The 19,901-nt window shown below is 39.9% G+C and overlaps 1 protein-coding gene across 5 annotated transcripts in view; it reads left to right on the top strand.

The window, feature by feature from the left end:
* ppp1r21 (protein phosphatase 1, regulatory subunit 21) overlaps positions 1 to 19,901 on the top strand; it is an 84,799-nt gene extending 64,898 nt beyond the window's left edge. For all 5 annotated transcript variants that reach the window (XM_072264938.1, XM_072264937.1, XM_072264936.1 and 2 more), the window contains 5 exons: positions 858 to 893; positions 1,217 to 1,333; positions 9,666 to 9,764; positions 12,930 to 13,058; positions 16,852 to 19,901. In XM_072264938.1, the coding sequence (XP_072121039.1) occupies positions 858 to 893; positions 1,217 to 1,333; positions 9,666 to 9,764; positions 12,930 to 13,058; positions 16,852 to 16,881 (411 nt within the window). In that variant the 3' untranslated portion in view covers positions 16,882 to 19,901. The remainder of the gene's footprint in view (positions 1 to 857; positions 894 to 1,216; positions 1,334 to 9,665; positions 9,765 to 12,929; positions 13,059 to 16,851) is intronic.

Here is a 19,901-nt window from a genome sequence, read left to right as displayed (position 1 = left end):
TTTCTGGATGCAGCGACGGACTGTGTTGAGTGACGATGGTTTTCTGAAGTACTCCTGAGCCTAGGTGGCTATAATTGTCACAATAGCATGACGGTTTCTTAGGCAGTGCTGTCTGAGGGCTCGAAGATCACACGCATTCAACAGTGGTTTCTGACCTTGCCCTTTACGCACTGCGATGTCTCTGAATTCTCTGAATCTTTTCACAATATTATGTACTGTAGACGTTGAAAGACCTAAATTCCCTGCAATCTTGCGTTGAGGAATGTTCCTTTTGAACTGACTAACAATTCTCTCACAAATTTTGGCACAAAGGGGTGAGCCACGACCCATCCTTGCTTGCAAAGACTGAGCCTTTGATGGACGCTACTTTTATACCCAGGCATGATACCTCACCTGCTACCAATTAGCCTGCTTAATGTGGAGTCTTCCAGACCGGTGTTACTTGAATATTCTGTGCACCTTTCAATCTTATTTTAACTCTGTCCCAACTTTTGTTGAATGTATTGCAGCCATCAAATTAGAAATTTGTGTATATTTACAAAATACAATTAAGTTGGTCAGTAAAACTATTGAAAATCTCTTCTTTGTACTTTTGTCAGTTAAATAAAGGGTCACGTGAATTAACACATCACAGATTTTTGTTTTTATTGCATTTTGGAAAATATCCCAACTTTTCTGGAAATGGGGTTTGTATTTAATTGCTCATGGGAAAAAAAGGATTATTTTAAAGATGATCCCTTACAAAACAAATACATATTCAAGTTAGATATTTCATTTGCCATATAATAATCCATTTAACGTATTTTGTAGCTTCAATTTGAACTTTGTCGTGAATTGAATGTGTTTTTTGTTGTTAGGTTGGAATGTTGACCACTTACACAAGTAACAATGAGGTACAGTGACGCCATTCAAACTCTTACGAAGTTAATTGAATTAAATGTACCAGGAATGCTTGTAGTTTCTTATGTGAATGCACTAATATTAGATTGTGACCAAGTTAAGGAACTTTAAAAGAATTTGTGTGGGGGGGGGGAGTAAAATTTGAGATTAATGTGTCAAATCAAGAGGTTTATGTATAAAAGTGCATGAAATTTTAGCTTTGACATTGTATGGACTAATGGTTTAATGTTAATGCATGAAGTATTTTTAAAGTTGAAATGACTTAACAGGTCTTGAAGTTTCTGTAAGAAAGAATATTCCATGTTTGTACTCTTAGATTCCAGATGAGGACTCACGGGAACACTTGATCAAAAGTCACTACATGATGAGAGTGGCAGAGCTAACATCACAGCTTCAGATAGCAGATAGCAAGTCGGTGCATTTTCATGCAGAGGTAATATTAATGTAATAGGTTCTTGGTGTTGAACACTTAAACAATTTTGTTCAAAGTGAAAGATTTCATTTCAGGTAATGGAAAAAAAATTGAACATGTTGCACAAGAATTCAGATTCGATGAGTCTGCATTTTGCACTTTTACAGTGAAGAAAGAACCTATATTTGTATAAAGCAATTCAAGACTTCATTTTTTTCACTCTTTATCTTATTATTATAGTTTGTTCTGCCACTCATTCTATATCTTTTATAATCACATCCAAGATGGGCGATAAGCCTGGCACAGCCACTGTGATTGAGAACAGTGTGGCCATCTTTTTCTTCCCTTTCAGGCCAGAATTGTAAAATGAAATTGCCAGTCTAAGCCCTGAACTTACACACTTGTTTGTTGTTTTCTCTAGTCTGTCTCCTTCTCATGCCCACTCCAGTACCAAAGCATGCACTGAACAATCTTATGTTTTCTGACCTTGCTTCCACAACAATCATTACTTTTCCTGCCTCTTATCATTTCTTTTCCTGCCTTCTCCCTGTATCCTTTCATGCCCTGAATAATCAAAAATATATGATTCTCTGCCTTAAATATACCCAATGACTTGGCCTCCACAGCTGCGTATGGAAATGAATTCTACAGATTCACCACTATCTGGCTAAAGAAATTCCTCCTCAATTCCATTCTGAAAGGACACCCCTCTACTCTGAGGCAGTGTTCTCTGGTCTGAAACACTCCCACCATAGGGAACACCCTCTCCACATTCACTGTTCTGAGGCCTTTCAACATTTGATGGGCTTCAAAGACACAATTAATTCTGTCTCATTGCTTCTCTAGTTTCGTTCGTTGGGATTATTTTCATTTGGTTTCCTTAGCTAGTTAACCATACTCACTATCTTTGTATTCCCCAAAAATTTATTCTTATCTCCCTTCTATTCCCTTCAGCAAAATCATGCAAAAATACTCTGTCATTCCACTAATTACAGCCACACCTGCTCATATCCAACTTGTTTACTCCATCGTTAAATACACTAATGACGACCACTTTGCCTCACACTCGATGCCTTAACTGTTCCATTGCTTTGGAAATATTAAAATTGCTTATCTGTCATTCAGCACTGGATGAGTCGAGATTGTCTACAACAAATAGTTTAAAAGATCAAAGTTGATGTCTTAATTACCTGTTGCAATCTATTCCCTAACTCCTGACTTCAAGGGGAATAAGAAAGCTAATGGCATGTTGGCCTTTATAACAAGGGGAGTTGAGTATAGGAGCAAAGAGGTCCTCCTGCAGTTGTACAGGGCCCTGGTGAGACCACACCTGGAGTATTGTGTACAGTTTTGGTCTCCAAATTTGAGGAAGGACATTCTTGCTATTGAGGGAGTGCAGCGGAGGTTCACACGGTTAATTCCCGGGATGGTGGGACTATCATATGTTGAAAGATTGGAGCGACTGGGCTTGTATACACTGGAATTTAGAAGGATGAGAGGGGATCTGATTGAAACATATAAGATTATTAAGGGATTGGACACGCTAGAGGCAGGAAGCATGTTCCCGATGTTGGGGGAGTCCAGAACCAGAGGCCACAATTTGAGAATAATGGGTAGGCCATTTAGGACGGAGCTGAGGAAAAACTTTTTCACCCAGTGAGTTGTGGATCTGTGGAATGCTGTGCCTCAGAAGGCAGTGGAGGCCAATTCTCTGGATGCTTTCAAGAAAGAGTTAGATAGAGCTCTTAATGATAGCGGAGTCAAGGGATATGGGGAGAAGGCAGGAACGGGGTACTGATTGTGGATGATCAGCCATGATCACAGTGAATGGCGGTGCTGGCTCAAAGGGCCGAATGGCCTACTCGTACACCTATTGTCTATTGTTCAATCTTGTTAGAAATAATTCAAAACTGATCCAGAAACTTTGAAGCCTTGGTATCATGTTCATCCCTGAGATGTGTAATAACTGGGGCTCCACAGGGGACTGCCTTGTCTCCCTTTTTCTTCACCATATACTCATCGGACTTCAACTACTGCACAGAGTCTTGTCATCTTCAGAAGTTTTCTGATGACTCTGCCATAGTTGGATGCATCAGCAAGGGAGATGAAGCTGAGTACAGGGCTACGGTAGGAAACTTTGTCACATGGTGTGAGCAGAATTATCTGCAGCTTAATGTGAGAAAGACTAAGGAGCTGGTGGTAGACCTGAGGAGAGCTAAGATACTGGTGACCCCTGTTTCCATCCAGGGGGTCAGTGTGGACATGGTGGAGGATTACAACTACCTGGGGATACGAATTGACAATAAACTGGACTGGTCAAAGAACACTGAGGCTATCTACAAGAAGGGTCAGAGCCGTCTCTATTTCCTGAGGAGACTGAGGTCCTTTAACATCTGCCGGACGATGCTGAGGATGTTCTACGAGTCTGTGGTGGCCAGTGCTATCATGTTTGCTGTTGTGTGCTAGGGCAGCAGACACCAACAGAATCAACAAACTTATTCATAAGGCCAGTGATGTTGTGGGGATGGAACTGGACTCTCTGATGGTGGTGTCTGAAAAGAGGATGCTGTCCAAGTTGCATGCCGTCTTGGACAGTGTCTCCCATCCACTACATAATGTACTGGGTGGGCACAGGAGTACATTCAGCCAGAGACTCATTTCACCGAGATGCAACACAGAGCGTCATAGGAAGTCACTCCTGCCTGTGGCCATCAAACTTTACAACTTCTTCCTTGGAGGGTCAGACACCCTGAGCCAATACGCTGGTCCTGGACTTATTTCATAATTTACATATTACTATTTAACTATTTATGGTTTTATTACTATTTATTATTTATGGTGCAACTGTAATGAAAACCAATTTCCCCTGGGATCAATAAAGTATGACTATGACTATGACTAACACCCACCACACTCTCATTTTCAATTCCTTAATGCTGCCCTTGGCCAGCTTCACCTTCATCTGAAGTGCTCTTCCCTGCCTTTGTTAGATCATGCCTCACTATTCCAATAAGCTACCAGTTATCTTGTCCAATTCTGCCCTCTGTAGACTGGGTAATTCAAAATTGTGTTCCAACTTGTGCAAGGTCTCATGTATGTTTTATAACTGTGCTTGCTGACGTACATTCTATCCCAGTTACGCAACCACTTGATATAAAGATTCTTACCTTGTTTTCAATAATATCCATGGCTTTACCCCACCCCCCCCCACCACTTTCTGTCACCCCTTCCAGCATTAGTTTTCTGTTCTTCCAGCTTTGGTATCTTGATCTTCCAAATCTAATGGTTCCATCATTTGAGATCATACTTTAAGCTGCCAGTTGCCTGAGTGCTAGTGTTCTATTTCAGTGGTCCCCAACCACCGGGCCGCAAAGCATGTGCTACCGGGCTGCAAGGAAACGATATGGTTTGGCGATATGAAACAATAGGAGTCAGCTGCACCTTTCCTCATTCCCTATCACACCTACTGTTGAACTTGAACGCACACGAGGTCATTACACACGCGAGGTCATCAGTGACCCAAGACGCAAATGACCCAAGGCATGCAAAGGAATGGGTTCGTGACCCATTTGTGAATGTTCCCTGTGAATCATCCGTATCAGCGCGGGAAGAAGATCAACTCCTCGAGCTTGCAAATGACAGTGGGCTGAAAAGTATGTTTGACATAACATCTCTTCCGGCATTCTGGATCAAAGTCAAGGCTGAATGTCCTGAGATAGCCACGAAAGCACTGAAAACGTTGCTTCCATTTCCAACATCATATCGCTGCAAAGCGGAGTTTTCTGCAATGAATGCAATGCAAACTAAATTGCGGAATAGACTGGACATAAGGAACCCCCTTCAAGTACGGCTAACACAAAATACTCTGCAGATGCTGGGGTAAAGCAATACTCACAACACGCTGGAGGCTTTATAGGGCCTCTGCCCCTTCCCTCTTCAGTCCTGACGAAGGGTTCCGGCCCGAAACATGACTGATTGTCTCCATGGATGCTGCCTGATCTGCTGAGTTCCTTCAACATGTTGTGAGTGTTGCTTCGAGTATCACTGTCTCCCATCACCCCTCGATGGGACCGTCTTGTTGCAGGAAAACAAGCCCAGGGCTCCCACTGATTCAGCAATCTTGGTGTGTTGCAATGATTTTATATGTTCATAAGAGGAAAATATGCACCGTGTGTTTAATATCCAAACGTTATTTAAAATGTTATGATGCTATTGACTTATAAGTGACTTATAATTCAGTGGTCCCCAACCTCCGGGCTGCAGACCGACACATTGCCGCGAAGAATGCAGCGGTAGCCGGAATGCACCCAGCACACCTTTAAGAAAAAAGCCGAAATAAACAAGCTAATTAATTAGGTGCGGCCCAGCACGTAAATGTCGGCCCAGATCAGAGGCAATAGCTGATTGCGTCGCCTCTGATCTGGGCCAACATTTACGTGCCGGGCGGCACCTAATTAATTAGTTTGTTTATTTCGGCTTTTTTCTTAAAGGTGTGCTGGGTGCATTCCGGCCACCGCTGCATTCTTCGCAGCAATGTATCGGTCCGCAGCCCCGAGGTTGGGAACCACTGTTATAATTGACTTACCACTATATTCATGCCAGGAAAATATGTGCTGTGTGTTTAATATTAAATTCGTTAGATAAACCCTTTTAGAAACAAAAGTGAGTTTATAAGTCACTTATAAGTGGCTAATAGTTAACTTACCACCTATATTCTGGCCGTGATTAACAACCCCCCCCCCCGGGTCAGCCGGTCCTCAAGAATATTATCAATATCAAACCGGTCTACAGTACAAAAAAGGTTGGGGACCCCTGTCCTATTTCCATTTTTCAGCTTTTGATTACATGGCTTGATATTTCCTTATTTATCAGTCTCAAGTTTTGTCTCAGCAGTGGCTTAATTGGTAGCAATGCCATTTGAAAATAAAGAGCTTGGGCTTAAGTCAAATCAGAGAAAACTATCACACCAACATGAGACACTCACCTGCAAGGCTGAGAATATACTTGAATCCTTTCCTCTGTTTTCCTGATAATCTCTTCCCATGATAAAGTCTCTTTGAACATCTCCACTGATACCCCTTGAGAAACTCTGGTTCCTGACCATTGTAAGTGCGGGAGTAGTATTTCGGTTCATAGTAAGGCCCTGCATCAATAGCACACAGTAGTGAAAGGAGCTGAAGCAGAAAGCACTGGCCAATGGTGATGAAAGTATTGCGAAAGTGGAATTTAAAGGTAGTCACGGCTGGTTTGATCGGTTTCTGAAGCGAGGGCAGCTTCATAGTTTAATGTTTACTGGAGAGAGTGCTTCGGCTGATACTGAAGCTGCCGAAAGGTTCCCAGCAGAACTAAAGAAAATAATTACAGAAGGTGGTTATTCGTATAAGCAAGTGTTTAACTGTGACGAAACTGCAGTTTATTGGAAAAAATTGCCGAGTAAGACATTTATTTCCAAAGAAGAAAAGCAGGCGAAGGGACACAAGGTATGGAAGGACAGGTTTACCCTAATGCCTATCATTAACGCCACTGGTGATGCTGTCCTTAAGCCTCTACTAGTGTACAATTCAGAAAATCCGAGGGCACTTAAAGGCATTGATAAGAAAACACTTCCCACCACCCCAACTTCAGACAACTCAGCCTAACACACCATCCAGATTCTCATAAGTGAAACTACACTGTACATACATTATTTCTACTTTATATAGGTTGTGTATTTTTGTGTTATTTAGTATGATTTGGCAGCCTCATAGCTTAAAGGTTACTGGAGAGAGTGCTTCTGCCAACAGCGCCTGCGCCAACAGTGCTTCCGCCAACAGCGCTTGCGTGAGATTTTCACTGCACTAGACAGTGCTTCAATGATTGCAGAAAAGTATTTCTACTTTATGTAGGCTGTGTATTTATCATATCATTCCTGCTTTTACTATATGTTACTGTTATTTTAGGTTTTATGTGTTATTTGGCATGATTTGGTAGGTTATTTTTTGGGTCTGGAAACACTCAAAAAATTTCCCCATATTAATAAATGGTAATTGCTTCTTCACCTTACGACATTTCGGCTTGTGAACCGTTTCATTGGAACGCTGTACCTTCGGATGGTGGGGGAAACCTGTCATCTACCTGTCTGTCCGCTCTACCTGCCACAATCCGTCCTATCTGTGGAAGACTTTGCATTTTGTTCATTGGCTTCATTATACACTTTTGTGGTATAGAAATTCCAGAATTTGACCATATACAACAATGGGTTTAACCATCTACTCCTTGTATTCAATGGCATTACCATTGCCAGTTTTCCAGCTTCAAAATCCTAGGTTCAACAATGACCAGAAGCTCAACTGGGCTGCTGCGTAAATACAGTGGATTTAAAGACATTTCTGTGATTTGCCTAGTAGCACTCCAGACCTCTTCCATCATTTGCAAAATGCAAATCCAGAGTGGTAAGATACTTGTTCCTTGCCTGTTTAAGTCTAGCTCTGACAATTCTCGTAAAGCTCAATCTCATCCAGAACCAAACAGCTCACTTGAATGGAACTACAATGTGTACCCACTATAAGATGCAGTGACCTTACTCACTATGGCAACTTTAATTGATTTGTCAAACCCATGACTTCTACCACCAAGAAGGATAAGGGTTTAAACACATTTATTTTCCAACATGTATATTCCACCATGAAGTCGCACACTATCCTGACTTGGAAATATCTCCTTTTTTTTTTTCAACATTTTATGCTCTAAATCATGGAACTCTACCAAATAGCCCTTTACCAGCAGTCCAACTCACAACAACAATTTGAGGGTAATTAACAGTGTATAATAAATACTGTTACTGACTGCGATACGCAGTATTTGAAAAATTAATGAAATAGTTCCGTTTTTTGGGCATGATGTTAAATTGGAGTGTCACCTTAAGTTCCAGTAAGTTTCAAAGAAGGTGCTAATTTAAAAAAAGCAAATGTGTTATTCTGGGTGTTCCAATTTATAATTACATGATTACTGTGAATTGTACATCATAATGGAGTGACCTTAGAACTCTGAAAGATACTCCAGGTTGTGTACCGCTTATCCCAAATTCCAAAATCCCAAAGCCTCCAAAATTTTTTTTTGAGTGCTGACACGATGTTACAAATTGAAAATTCCACAAGGCATTGGGAAGGCTCCAGGCAATGTGTAGGTCTCTGCGTCACAAATATTTTGGAGGAGTTACCTCATGTAATGAAAATAAATTAATGAAAAATAGAAAAACATGGCATAAAGCGAAAAATAAAGATTTTGTTGGTGTATTGAAAGAAAGGATTCGCCAGCATCCGAATGAACATACACCGCTTAATGGCATGTTGATCATGAAACAAGCAAAGATCTATCATGATGAACTGAAAATTGAAAGTGATTATGAATATTCAGCAGGCTGGTTGTAAAAATTTAAGAAAAGACACGGCATTTAATTTTTAAAGATTTAAAAAATTTTAAAGATTGTCGCTGTTGAAAATCTTTAACACCAGAACAAGTCTACAATGCTGATTGTTTTTATACCTTACCTAAAAAAAAAAGTAAAATACAAATAGTGTACTGTAACCTTTTAATCAAAACACAGCATTGTAGGCGGAGTCTGAAAGCCTACTGTTGTTTATTGTTGTTCAATGGCAGATTCACGTATTCTCCTGATGCTTATGTGCTGCTTTTGTTACCCTGCACACATTATACTTTTGTTATATTAATGGGTTGTAATAGTTCTTACTGTTAAGTACATATGCGTGATGAACAAGTGTAAGACAAAGACTGCTGACCAGTAGCACATAATTTCTGAGTTGGAAATGATGGCAATCACAAACTATCTCATTATATATTCCAAAATCTGAAAAAGTCTGAAACACTTCCAGCTCCAAGCATTTTGGGTAAGGGATACTCAACCTGTATATAAATTTTTATATAATACCTTCCAGGTGTGTTATGAGATATCTTAATGCCATTGTGCTCCAGCAAATGCGACAGTTTGCAAAGTATACATGCTTTCTGGTTACACAGGTACCATGGTGATGCTAATTCCCTGGATTGAGAGCACCAACAGAATCAGCAACTGAAGTGATAAATATAGTGTTATGTTTATATCATGTTGACATTTTACTGTAGATGCTGCTGTGCTGGACACATCACAAATCTCTGCTTTCTATGCTGTTGCACTGGGAGCCTGGTTGAGAGCAGAGTCCTCTGCCACCACTCCTGCAGCTGTAAAATGGTGTTGCAGACTTCCTTTTGGACTTCTCAACACAGAATCCTATAATAGATCCACAGGACAACAGTGTATTTTACTGTGTGAGATTGGAAGCACTGATACAGAATTATTGTCATCTTAAATTTGTAGTGCCGAGCCCTTGCTAAACGCTTAGCACTTGCAGAGAAGTCCAGAGAAGCCCTCTCAGAAGAAGTAAAAGTTGCCAATCAGAACATTGTGCGATTGCAGGTAAGAAAGAAGTAGAAGCCTGTGTAAGTTTTATGGCTAACTGCAATAGCAAGTGAGCTTTTTGTACATTTTGTTGCCTGGATGTGTGTATTTGTGGATTAAACTGTGGAGTATTATTTCTAAACTGTAGAATCATAGTTACAGTGGAGGAGGTGGTTTGTCACATCATTGAATCTGTGCCAAATCCTTGCTGTGCAATCCAACAGCCACATTTCCTTGCTGTCCCCAATTTTGACCATACCAATTGGCACTAGAAAGAAACCACTCTGCCCATCATCTCTGCTCCCCTATAAATGAGAGCATAACTGATTTGATTATAAACTCATTCTGCATTTCTGTCTAGTCTTGGACCTATCCTCCCCCAACCTCTTCATCCCCCGTCAAGGATCTATCTAATTCTGCTTTTAAAATATTCAAAGGCTCTGCTTCCACTGCCCTTTAAGGAAAATTATTCCCTTGACTTTGGTATCCTCTGACAGGAAACTAATATCTCAGCTCTTTAAGTGGAAGATCCTTGTCTTAAAATGACCCCTTTCCCCAGATTCTCCCACAAGTGAAAACATCATTGTATTCACCCTGTCAGGGCCACACAGAATTTGTTTCAATTCAAGTTGTTGTTCATTGTTCTAAACTGCAGCAGATATAAACTGTAGCAAATACATAAGATGTTATCATCTGGAGTTAAAAAATACAAACTGCCAGAGGAACTCATCAGGTCAGTTTGTATCTGTGGAGGCAGAGGGATGGTTGACGTTTTGGGTTGAGATCCTGAAACAAATTGTTCGACATCTTTCTGTCAAAGTATCTTTTACCTGTTTGGAACTATATATGAGACACACAATTAACAATAATCAGGTTATTTTCCAGTCTTGCTTTAACTTAATTCCGAATAAGTTACATGTTTATTTGTTCCCAAACTTCTATTTTATCACAATATTTATATTTACAAAATTGCTAAATGAACTCTGTATATCTAATCTTGAATAAAACATTTAAACACTATTGGGGCACTGCTCTAAGGATTGGATCTCACTGTCCATACTTGCTTAATGGTCTTGCTAACTTACATTCCCTCTCACCATTGGTCAAATTTCTTATATCATCCCTTTTTGTCTTGGTGTCAAAAAAAGAATATGGAGTTCTAAACAAATCTTGTCTAATATAACCTGCAATTTCATATAATATACTATTTTTAGATCTAGTCCATGTGCATGTATGTAACTAAATTATTTTTAAGATGAGGTGAAACATCTCCAGTAACTTAAATTGTCTGGATGCATGTGCACTTAAGCATTCAAATTTCCATCCAGCTTTTACAGTCAGCCACATTTTTAAAATAAAAAGAATGACAGCTTCCATTTGAAATGCTAACTTAATTGAGTTCAACATTCAAAAAGTAACTCATTGTGTTAGTGCAGCTAACACAACTTTATATGGAATGGTGAAAGAGACAGGATTTCTCAATGTTTTGTAAAGAATCTCACACTTAAGTCCATGATTATATTGAAAAAGTGTAGGTGTGGGAAGTACTCAGCAGGCCAGGCAGTACTTCTGAGTGAAAAGAACAAATACCCTAGACTAATGATGTTTTTGTCTTTGGTCTGGGGTGTTGAATCTGTTTCCCTCTCTGTCTGGGTGCTGCCTAGCTTGCTGAGTGTTTCCATCATCTTCTGTTTTTGTTTCAGCAGAAGTCACTTGCATTCTGTTTTAGTTATTGAAAGCTTGATTGGAAACATCCATAGATGAATAGAGAATTTGTGATAAATAACAATGAAACGGAAATTGTCATTAAATAGAAATAAATCACAGAAGCTAAAGCTTTGGTGCATTAAATTAGAATGATATTGATCATTTCATTCTTTTATGATGTATACAGTGTTGGTATACATCTAGTATTTTGGATAGGGCATTAGTTAAGTATGAAGTAGAACCTTCCAACCTATCAAAAATGTGATATTTTAAAAATGATATTAATAGCAATTATTAAGATTTTTTCCAATTATGGACAAGAATAAATGTAGTTTTTAGTTACATGTCAGGGTATTTTTCAAATATCAATGGTGGCACCTTTGTGAAAATATTTTGAAGCCAAAATAGCCAAGAAATTAGAGTTTTACATAAATGTTAGCATACATTCTTATACACCAAAGCTGCCAACATAAACTTGAGTTTGCCAGATTTGTACTCATCCTTAATTCCCAATTTATTTTATCCACATTCTGATCAATTCTGCACATAGGTTGGAGTTTAAACGATCAGAGTACCCATTGGGAAAATGTCCAGATAGAAGGTGGGGATGACTTCAGGGTGAAGACTGAATGCCATTTGAAATGGGGTTGGGGAGTAGTGGACCTTGTTGGGCAGTGTTGAAAATGTGGTGAGTGGAGGGATGCAAAGGATGAAAAGTTTTATTAATGATCTATCTGATAAAGGGTCTGTGTTCAAAGGTATACAGTGATAGCCAGTTGTGTCTCAGAAGTACCTAACAACAGTTACTTTAGGAACATCCTAGTCTCCTGTATGCTTCAGAAGAGATTTTTATATGAAGTAACATCATCCCATGTGTTCCTGAGTTGGAAATCACAGAAGCACAAGGATGCCTGGTTGAATTTCTAGATTGGAAAATTGCCTGAGAATGGTCATTATTGCATTTCCTCCAGGAAGAAAATCAAACTATTTCTATTTTATGATTCAAATTTATGTGATTTGTAGTTGTAAATATCTGCTGAGCCTCCTTATTAATAAAGTAGGTGTCTACAACTGAACAGGGTCACAAGTTTCAGGCCTATTAGTATTTGTTATAGTAGTGCAACTTTCTGCATTTATGCACAGACCCAGAACAAAGACACAATGAAGGAAGACAGAAGTGTACACATAAAAACCAGAGTGCAAAATTCAGTCCTCACGGCAGTTCATGCAGTTCACCTAGCCAAAGTTTTTGTTGTGTTAATTTTCTGGAAATGTATCATTGAGTGTTTATAAACAATAAATTAATGTTTTTGAATAATATAATATTTTCAAGGAATACTTTCTGAATACTCTGACATAATCTCTATGCAACATAGAATGAATTTAATAGGATCCATTTTATTACACATGACTAGCTTCAGGAGAGGTGATTTTGAGGCAGAACAATCTATTTAATATGTCTGCCTTTTGATGTAGGATGAGCTGACTACAACAAAAAGAAGTTATGAAGATCAATTGAGTATGATGAGTGATCACCTCTGCAGCATAAATGAGACTTTATCAAAACAAAAGGAAGAAATTGACTCTCTTCGAATGGGCAGCAAGGTAAACCAGTGCACAATGGCTTGTTAGTTTCCTTTATTGTGTCTTTTGATCATAAAAGTTATTTTTCCGTTAGCTTGCTCAATGAGCTGATAAACCACTACAAAATTGCAAATTTGATCCCAATATTAATGAATATAATACAGGTTGGGTACTGAATTCGTCAACATCGGAGTGAATACGTGCCGCTTAACAGCATGCTGATCATGAAACAAGCAAAGATCTATCACGACGAACTGAAAATTGATGATAGAAACTTTATTGATCTCAAAGGGAATTACAGTGTCACAGTAGCATTACAAGTGCACAGATACTCAAATATTAGAAGAGAAGTAAGAAAGAATTTTAAAAAATCAGTCACCTCAAACAGTCTGACAAGAGGGGGTCATCACTTCTCCGGCTATAGGTCGACTCATTATAGAGCCTAATGGTAGGGGGCAAGAATGACCTCATATAGTGCTCTTTGGAGCAGCGTAGTTGTCTTAGTCTATGACTAAAAGTGCTCCTCTGTTGAGCCAAGGTGGTAGGCAGAGGGTGAGAAACATTGTCCAGAATTGCCAGGATTTTCTGTAGGGTCCTTTGTTCTACCACAGTCTCCAGTGTAATCACTTTGACTCCTATAACACAACCAGCCTTTCTAATCAGTTTATTGAGCCTGTTAGCGTCACCTGTGTTGATACCATTGCCCCAGCACACCACCGCATAGAAGATTGTACTGGCAACAATAGATTGGTAGAACATGTGAAGGAGAGACCTGCATACTCCAAGGAACCTCAGTCTCCTCAGGAAGTAGAGGCAACACTGGCCCTTATACACTGCCTCTCTGTTGGTGCTCCACTCAAGTCTGTCATCCAGGTCCATCTCCAGGTACTTGTAGCTCCTCACCATCCATAGTTACAGGGAGCAGTGCAGGCTTTGTCTTCCTAAAGTTCATCACCATCTCCTTTGTCTTACTGATGCTGAGCTGCGGATGATCCAGCTTGCATCATTTGACAAAATCCTCCAACAGGGCCCTGTAGTCATCCTCCCATCCTCTCTTTATACTATTGCTGGGTCATGGGAGAATTTCTGCAGATGACCTGACTCAGTGTTGTATCTGAAGTCAGAGGAATGCATGGTAAGCAGGAAGGGAGCCAAAACAGTCCGTGGGGCCCCATTCCTGCTTATAGCTATGTCTGACACACAGCTCTGAAGCCGCACAAACTGTGGTCTGTCAGTCAGGTAGTCCATAATCCAGGATATAATAGAAGTGCCAACCTGCATTGAATGGAGTGTTCCCCAGTAACCTAAAGACAGATAATTGCAGGTTGTGAAATCTTGACAAGAACGCTAGAAACTAGAGCATGTGTAGGCCAAGAGGCTCCTCAAACCTACTGTGCCATTCAGTATGATCATGGCTAATCCATGCTGGCCTCAATCCATCTTCTGTGCCATTTCCCATAACCTTCAGTTCCTTGATCCTTAATGTTCATCTATCCCTACTTTAAAAAAACTTCTGAAATATTTAATTTGACCTCCACCACCCTTGGCAGAGAATTGAATAAATTCATTACCCTCGGATGACAGAAATTTCTGCACAGCTCAGTTGTAAATAACCAGCTTCTTAATTTGCTGATGTTATTCTCCCACAAGTGAAAGTATTTCAAAGACTACCTGGTCAAGCTCCTACAGGATTGTGTATATTTAAGTAAGGTTGCCCATCATTAACCCTCAAGGAATCTAGACCCAATCTGCCTATACTGTTTTGATAAGATATACACCATGTAAACTGTAACTTACTGTACCTTCTGTAGCAAGTCAGCAACTGTCTGATATTTCCACTTGAATTGAATTTTTCCTGTTAAAAAGGACGTGAAGAAAATGCACAATTAATGTGCATAGCTTTGTTCTCAGCATTGAGCATTGCATGTTCTAAAAATCCCAACTGACATTTTAAAAAAATATTTACTTTGTTATTACTAACACTCTTCAATTCAAGCGGCCCCCACCGCTTTATTTTCACCATGGATGTCCAGTCCTTATATACTTCCATCCTCCATCAGGAAGGTCTTAAAGCTCTACGCTTCTTTTTGGATTCCAGACCTAATCAGTTCCCCTCTACCACCACTCTGCTCCGTCTAGCGGAATTAGTCCTTACTCTTAATAATTTCTCCTTTGGCTCCTCCCACTTCCTCCAAACTAAAGGTGTAGCTATGGGCACCCGTATGGGTCCTAGCTATGCCTGCCTTTTTGTTGGGTTTGTGGAACAATCTATGTTCCGTGCCTATTCTGGTATCTGTCCCCCACTTTTCCTTCGCTACATCGATGACTGCATTGGCGCTGCTTCCTGCACGCATGCAGAACCCGCTGACTTTATTAACTTTGCCTCCAACTTTCACCCTGCCCTCAAGTTTACCTGGTCCATTTCCGACACCTCCCTCCCCTTTCTAGATCTTTCTGTCTCTGTCTCTGGAGACAGCTTATCCATTGATGTCTACTATAAGCCTACTGACTCTCACAGCTATCTGGACTATTCCTCTTCTCACCCTGTCTCTTGCAAAAACGCCATCCCCTTCTCGCAATTCCTCCGTCTCCGCCGCATCTGCTCTCAGGATGAGGCTTTTCATTCTAGGATGAGGGAGATGTCTTCCTTTTTTAAAGAAAGGGGCCTCCCTTCCTCCACTATCAACTCTGCTCTTAAACGCATCTCCCCCATTTCACGTACATCTGCTCTCACTCCATCCTCTCGCCACCCCACTAGGAATAGGGTTCCCCTGGTCCTCACCTACCACCCCACCAGCCTCCGGGTCCAACATATTATTCTCCGTAACTTCCGCCACCTCCAACGAGATCCCACCACTAAGCACATCTTTCCCTCCCCCCCTCTCTCTGCATTCCGCAGGGATCGCTCCCTACACAACTCCCTTGTCCATTCGTCCCCCCCCATCCCTCCCCACTGATCTCCCTCCTGGCACTTATCCGTGTAAGTGGAACAAGTGCTACACATGCCCTTACACTTCCTCCCTTACCACCATTCAGGGCCCCAAACAGTCCTTCCATGTGAGGCAACACTTCACCTGTGAGTCGACTGGGGTGATATACTGCTTCCGGTGCTCCCGATGTGGCCTTTTATATATTGGCGAGACCCGACGCAGACTGGGAGACCGCTTTGCTGAACATCTACGCTCTGTCCGCCAGAGAAAGCAGGATCTCCCAGTGGCCACACATTTTAATTCCACATCCCATTCCCATTCTGACATGTCCATCCACGGCCTCCTCTACTGTAAAGATGAAGCCACACTCAGGTTGGAGGAACAACACCTTATATTCCGTCTGGGTAGCCTCCAACCTGATGGCATGAACATCGACTTCTCTAACTTCCGCTAAGGCCCCACCTCTCCCTCGTACCCCATCTGTTACTCATTTTTATGCACACATTCTTTCTCTCACTCTCCTTTTTCTCCCTCTGTCCCTCTGAATATACCTCTTGCCCATCCTCTGGGTCTCCCCCTCCCCTGCCTTTCTTCCCGGACCTCCTGTCCCATGATCCTCTCGTATCCCCTTTTGCCTATCACCTGTCCAACTCTTGGCTCTATCCCCCCCCCTCCTGTCTTCTCCTATCATTTTGGATCTCCCCCTCCCCCTCTCAAATCCCTTACTCACTCTTCCTTCAGTTAGTTCTGATGAAGGGTCTCGGCCTGAAACGTCGACTGCACCTCTTCCTACAGATGCTGCCTGGCCTGCTGCGTTCACCAGCAACTTTGATGTGTGTTACTCTTCAATGATCAACCATTTGTATTTTTGTTCTGTCCTTCAGGGTAATGCTAAGAAAAACAGAAATCGATAATGTCTGAAGCATCATTCAACTGAAGATTTATACACAAAAGATGCAAATATTGTTTTCCACAGGGAAGTTTGATGCCAAATGAAGAATTGTAATGATTTCATTCTGGGAGTAAAGGTGTGTAATGATAGTGGAATTGTAGAGCTGAGAAATCAAAATATTCTATCCACAGGATTTTTTATATACCATTCCCTAAAATTTTAGGAACATATTCTGGCACTTAAGACCTATCCAAAAATGTACCTGTGAAATTTCCACCCACTGTGTAATTTGTAATGGTAGCTTTTAAGTCATTTTATTTGTGTAAATCCATAAAGATGGTTTTGTACATTGAATTATGTGACAAACTGTGTGGTAATTATGTAACTATTTCTGAACTGAAAAAATCCAGCATATTGTGCCTGGCAGATGTTTTCTTGAAATGTGGAGCACAACTATAACCTTTGTGGTTTACCTTGCTTTTCTTCTTGAATGTCTATAGACTGCTCATCCTGCAATTTTTTCCAATGACTCACATTGTTCTCCTCCTGTTTCCTCCCTCCTCCCCATTACTCCTCCCACCCCCAAGAACATCTGACTGCAAAAATCTATTCACGGAATAATGTTAATGGGAAAGTAGTCAATAAAAAAGAACACTGTACTGCACATTTAGAGTTTTGCATTATTATACAACTGAAACACCAGCTTGTTGTGCATTTCTCAGCACTATTTAGATGAAAGGTGCATCCACGCAGCACCTTTTCACAACCTCTGACTAAAAAGCACTTTGGGACCTTTAACAAAATACCTTTTTGAAATATAATTACTTACAGAATTCTCAACCAATCTGAACACATTCCAACAATGATATAATGACTAGATAATTTTATTGTCGAATGATACAATATTTGACCAAGACAATATCTATCTTAATATTTATGCAGACTTTCACAGACAATATTTATTATCATAGAGTCATATAGCATGAAAAAGCACCCTTTGGGACATCCATATGCACCAGTCCTGCACAAATCCCATTTTATTCTTCCTGTCAGCTTCCTTTGATAGTTTGGATTTTCATTTTCTACAACAGAAATTTATTCAAACAGAAGTATTGTTCCCTAGTCATTCATTAAGTACACATGCTGTGTAAAATAATTTACCCTGGAGTTATTTTAAAATTGCTTTTTTTGTGTTTCAAATTGGTTAATAATATATTTTCATTAAGTTAAATGTTTCTAATGATACATTTTAAAACCTAAATTAATTACTCTAGCAGTTTTATGTCTTGCTGCTCAATCTTTTCCACTTTCTTCCTTCACATAGCTAATTTGCTCATTCACTGAGTTATCTTGGAAATGTCCAGTATGTTGTGAATACGACATTCAGTCACTGATAATAATTGAAAAATTAATGTGATTTGGTTATCAGTGTATTTTCATTATTTCATATTGAATGAGCACTGAATAGTAAGAATATTCAGTATGTTGTTGCACTTAGCAAAGACCTTTCAGGACCTAGCATAAGATCTTTGAAACTGAACTGAAAAAGCTTAAAAGCATTAAGTTCATATAAAACTCTGTGCGAGGAATCCAGAAAGAACTCTTTTTATAGAACATAGAACAAAACAGTATAGTGCAGTACAGGCCCTTTGGCCCACAATGTTGTGCTGACCTTTTAACTTAGTCCAAGATCAATCTAACCCTTCTATATATCCCTCTGTTTTCTTTATTCATCCATACTATGGACATCCCTTGCTGGTATGATAAGTTTTATAAATGCAATGTATTTCCATTTCTGCTTGGGTAGAGCATTGTGAGAGGTGAAAAAATAAAATGCAAGATGATTGCAAATATTAAAATTTCCCATTTGTCATTTCTGATTGCTGTAGGGTAGAGATAGTTCAATTGGCTAATTAAGAAAAGGGAAGAAAGGATAAATCAAAATATTAAGTACAGGAGTTGGGATGTTATGATATAGTTGTATAAGAAATTGGTGAGACCAAATTTGACATTTTGCAAGCCGTTCTGGTCACCAGCCTACAGGAAAGACATCAATAAGATTCAATGAGTATAGAAAAAAAATACAAGGATGTTGCCAGAGCCTGAGTTATAAGTAAAGGTTCAATAGGTCAGATTTTATTCCCTGGAATACAGGAGAATGAAGGGAGATTTGATAGAAGTATACAAAATTATGGATTTTAGGATTAATGCAAGGAGGCTTTTTCCACTGAAGGTGGGTGAAACACGAACTAGAGGTCATTGGTTAAGGATGAAAGGTGAAATATTTAAAGGGAAACCCAGGGGGAACATCTTCAGAGGGTGGTGCAAGTGTGCAATGAGTTGTTAGTAGAAGTGGTGGACGCAGGTTCGATTTCAACATTTAAGAAAAACTTGGATAAGTATATATCCAAATTGGGTGAGATATGGAGGAATGTGGTCTATCTGCAAGTCAATGAGACTAGTTCAGCATGGACTTGATGGTCTGAATGGCCTTTTTCTGTGCTGTAGAGCTCTGTGAATCTATGAAGCTTTCTCATAACAATAGAGGGGTTTGCACCATCTACAGCCCGTTGGAGCAGAAGGTTTCTTAACAATTTTTAAATGTAATTTTATTGAATAGAGATTTTGTGTTCTCTAGCATCTAATCACTTGGGGCAGAACGATCAAAATCAAATTAAACCCCTTTGTCTGTAACTGGATGAAAGACAGAGTTGCAAGTAGACTGATGTTAAGAAACCAGAATGGATGTAGCTGATTAAGATTAAAGAATGATTCAGCACGGCCAGAAAATTTGGGTGAAATAGCATCCAAAAGTCTCTACCCCACCCCCCCAAGAGTATATCACTATCTGCGTTATATTAGTTTTCCAATAGTATGTCAACACAAATAGAAATTTAATCAACTGTACTCATGAAAAGCAGGTTACAAAGCTTTGTTAATCATTTGATATTTTGATAATAACTAATTGTCAGTTATTTAAGAAGTTACTTGAATAATTTTACCAATTTGACTACTATAATTTATATTCAGTTCATTAATGCT

Source organism: Mobula birostris, chromosome 8 (assembly GCF_030028105.1).
Source record: "Mobula birostris isolate sMobBir1 chromosome 8, sMobBir1.hap1, whole genome shotgun sequence".
Classification (NCBI taxonomy): domain Eukaryota; kingdom Metazoa; phylum Chordata; class Chondrichthyes; order Myliobatiformes; family Myliobatidae; genus Mobula; species Mobula birostris.
Note: the sequence above shows the minus strand (reverse complement) of the source record. Positions and strands in the feature narration are given on the sequence as shown.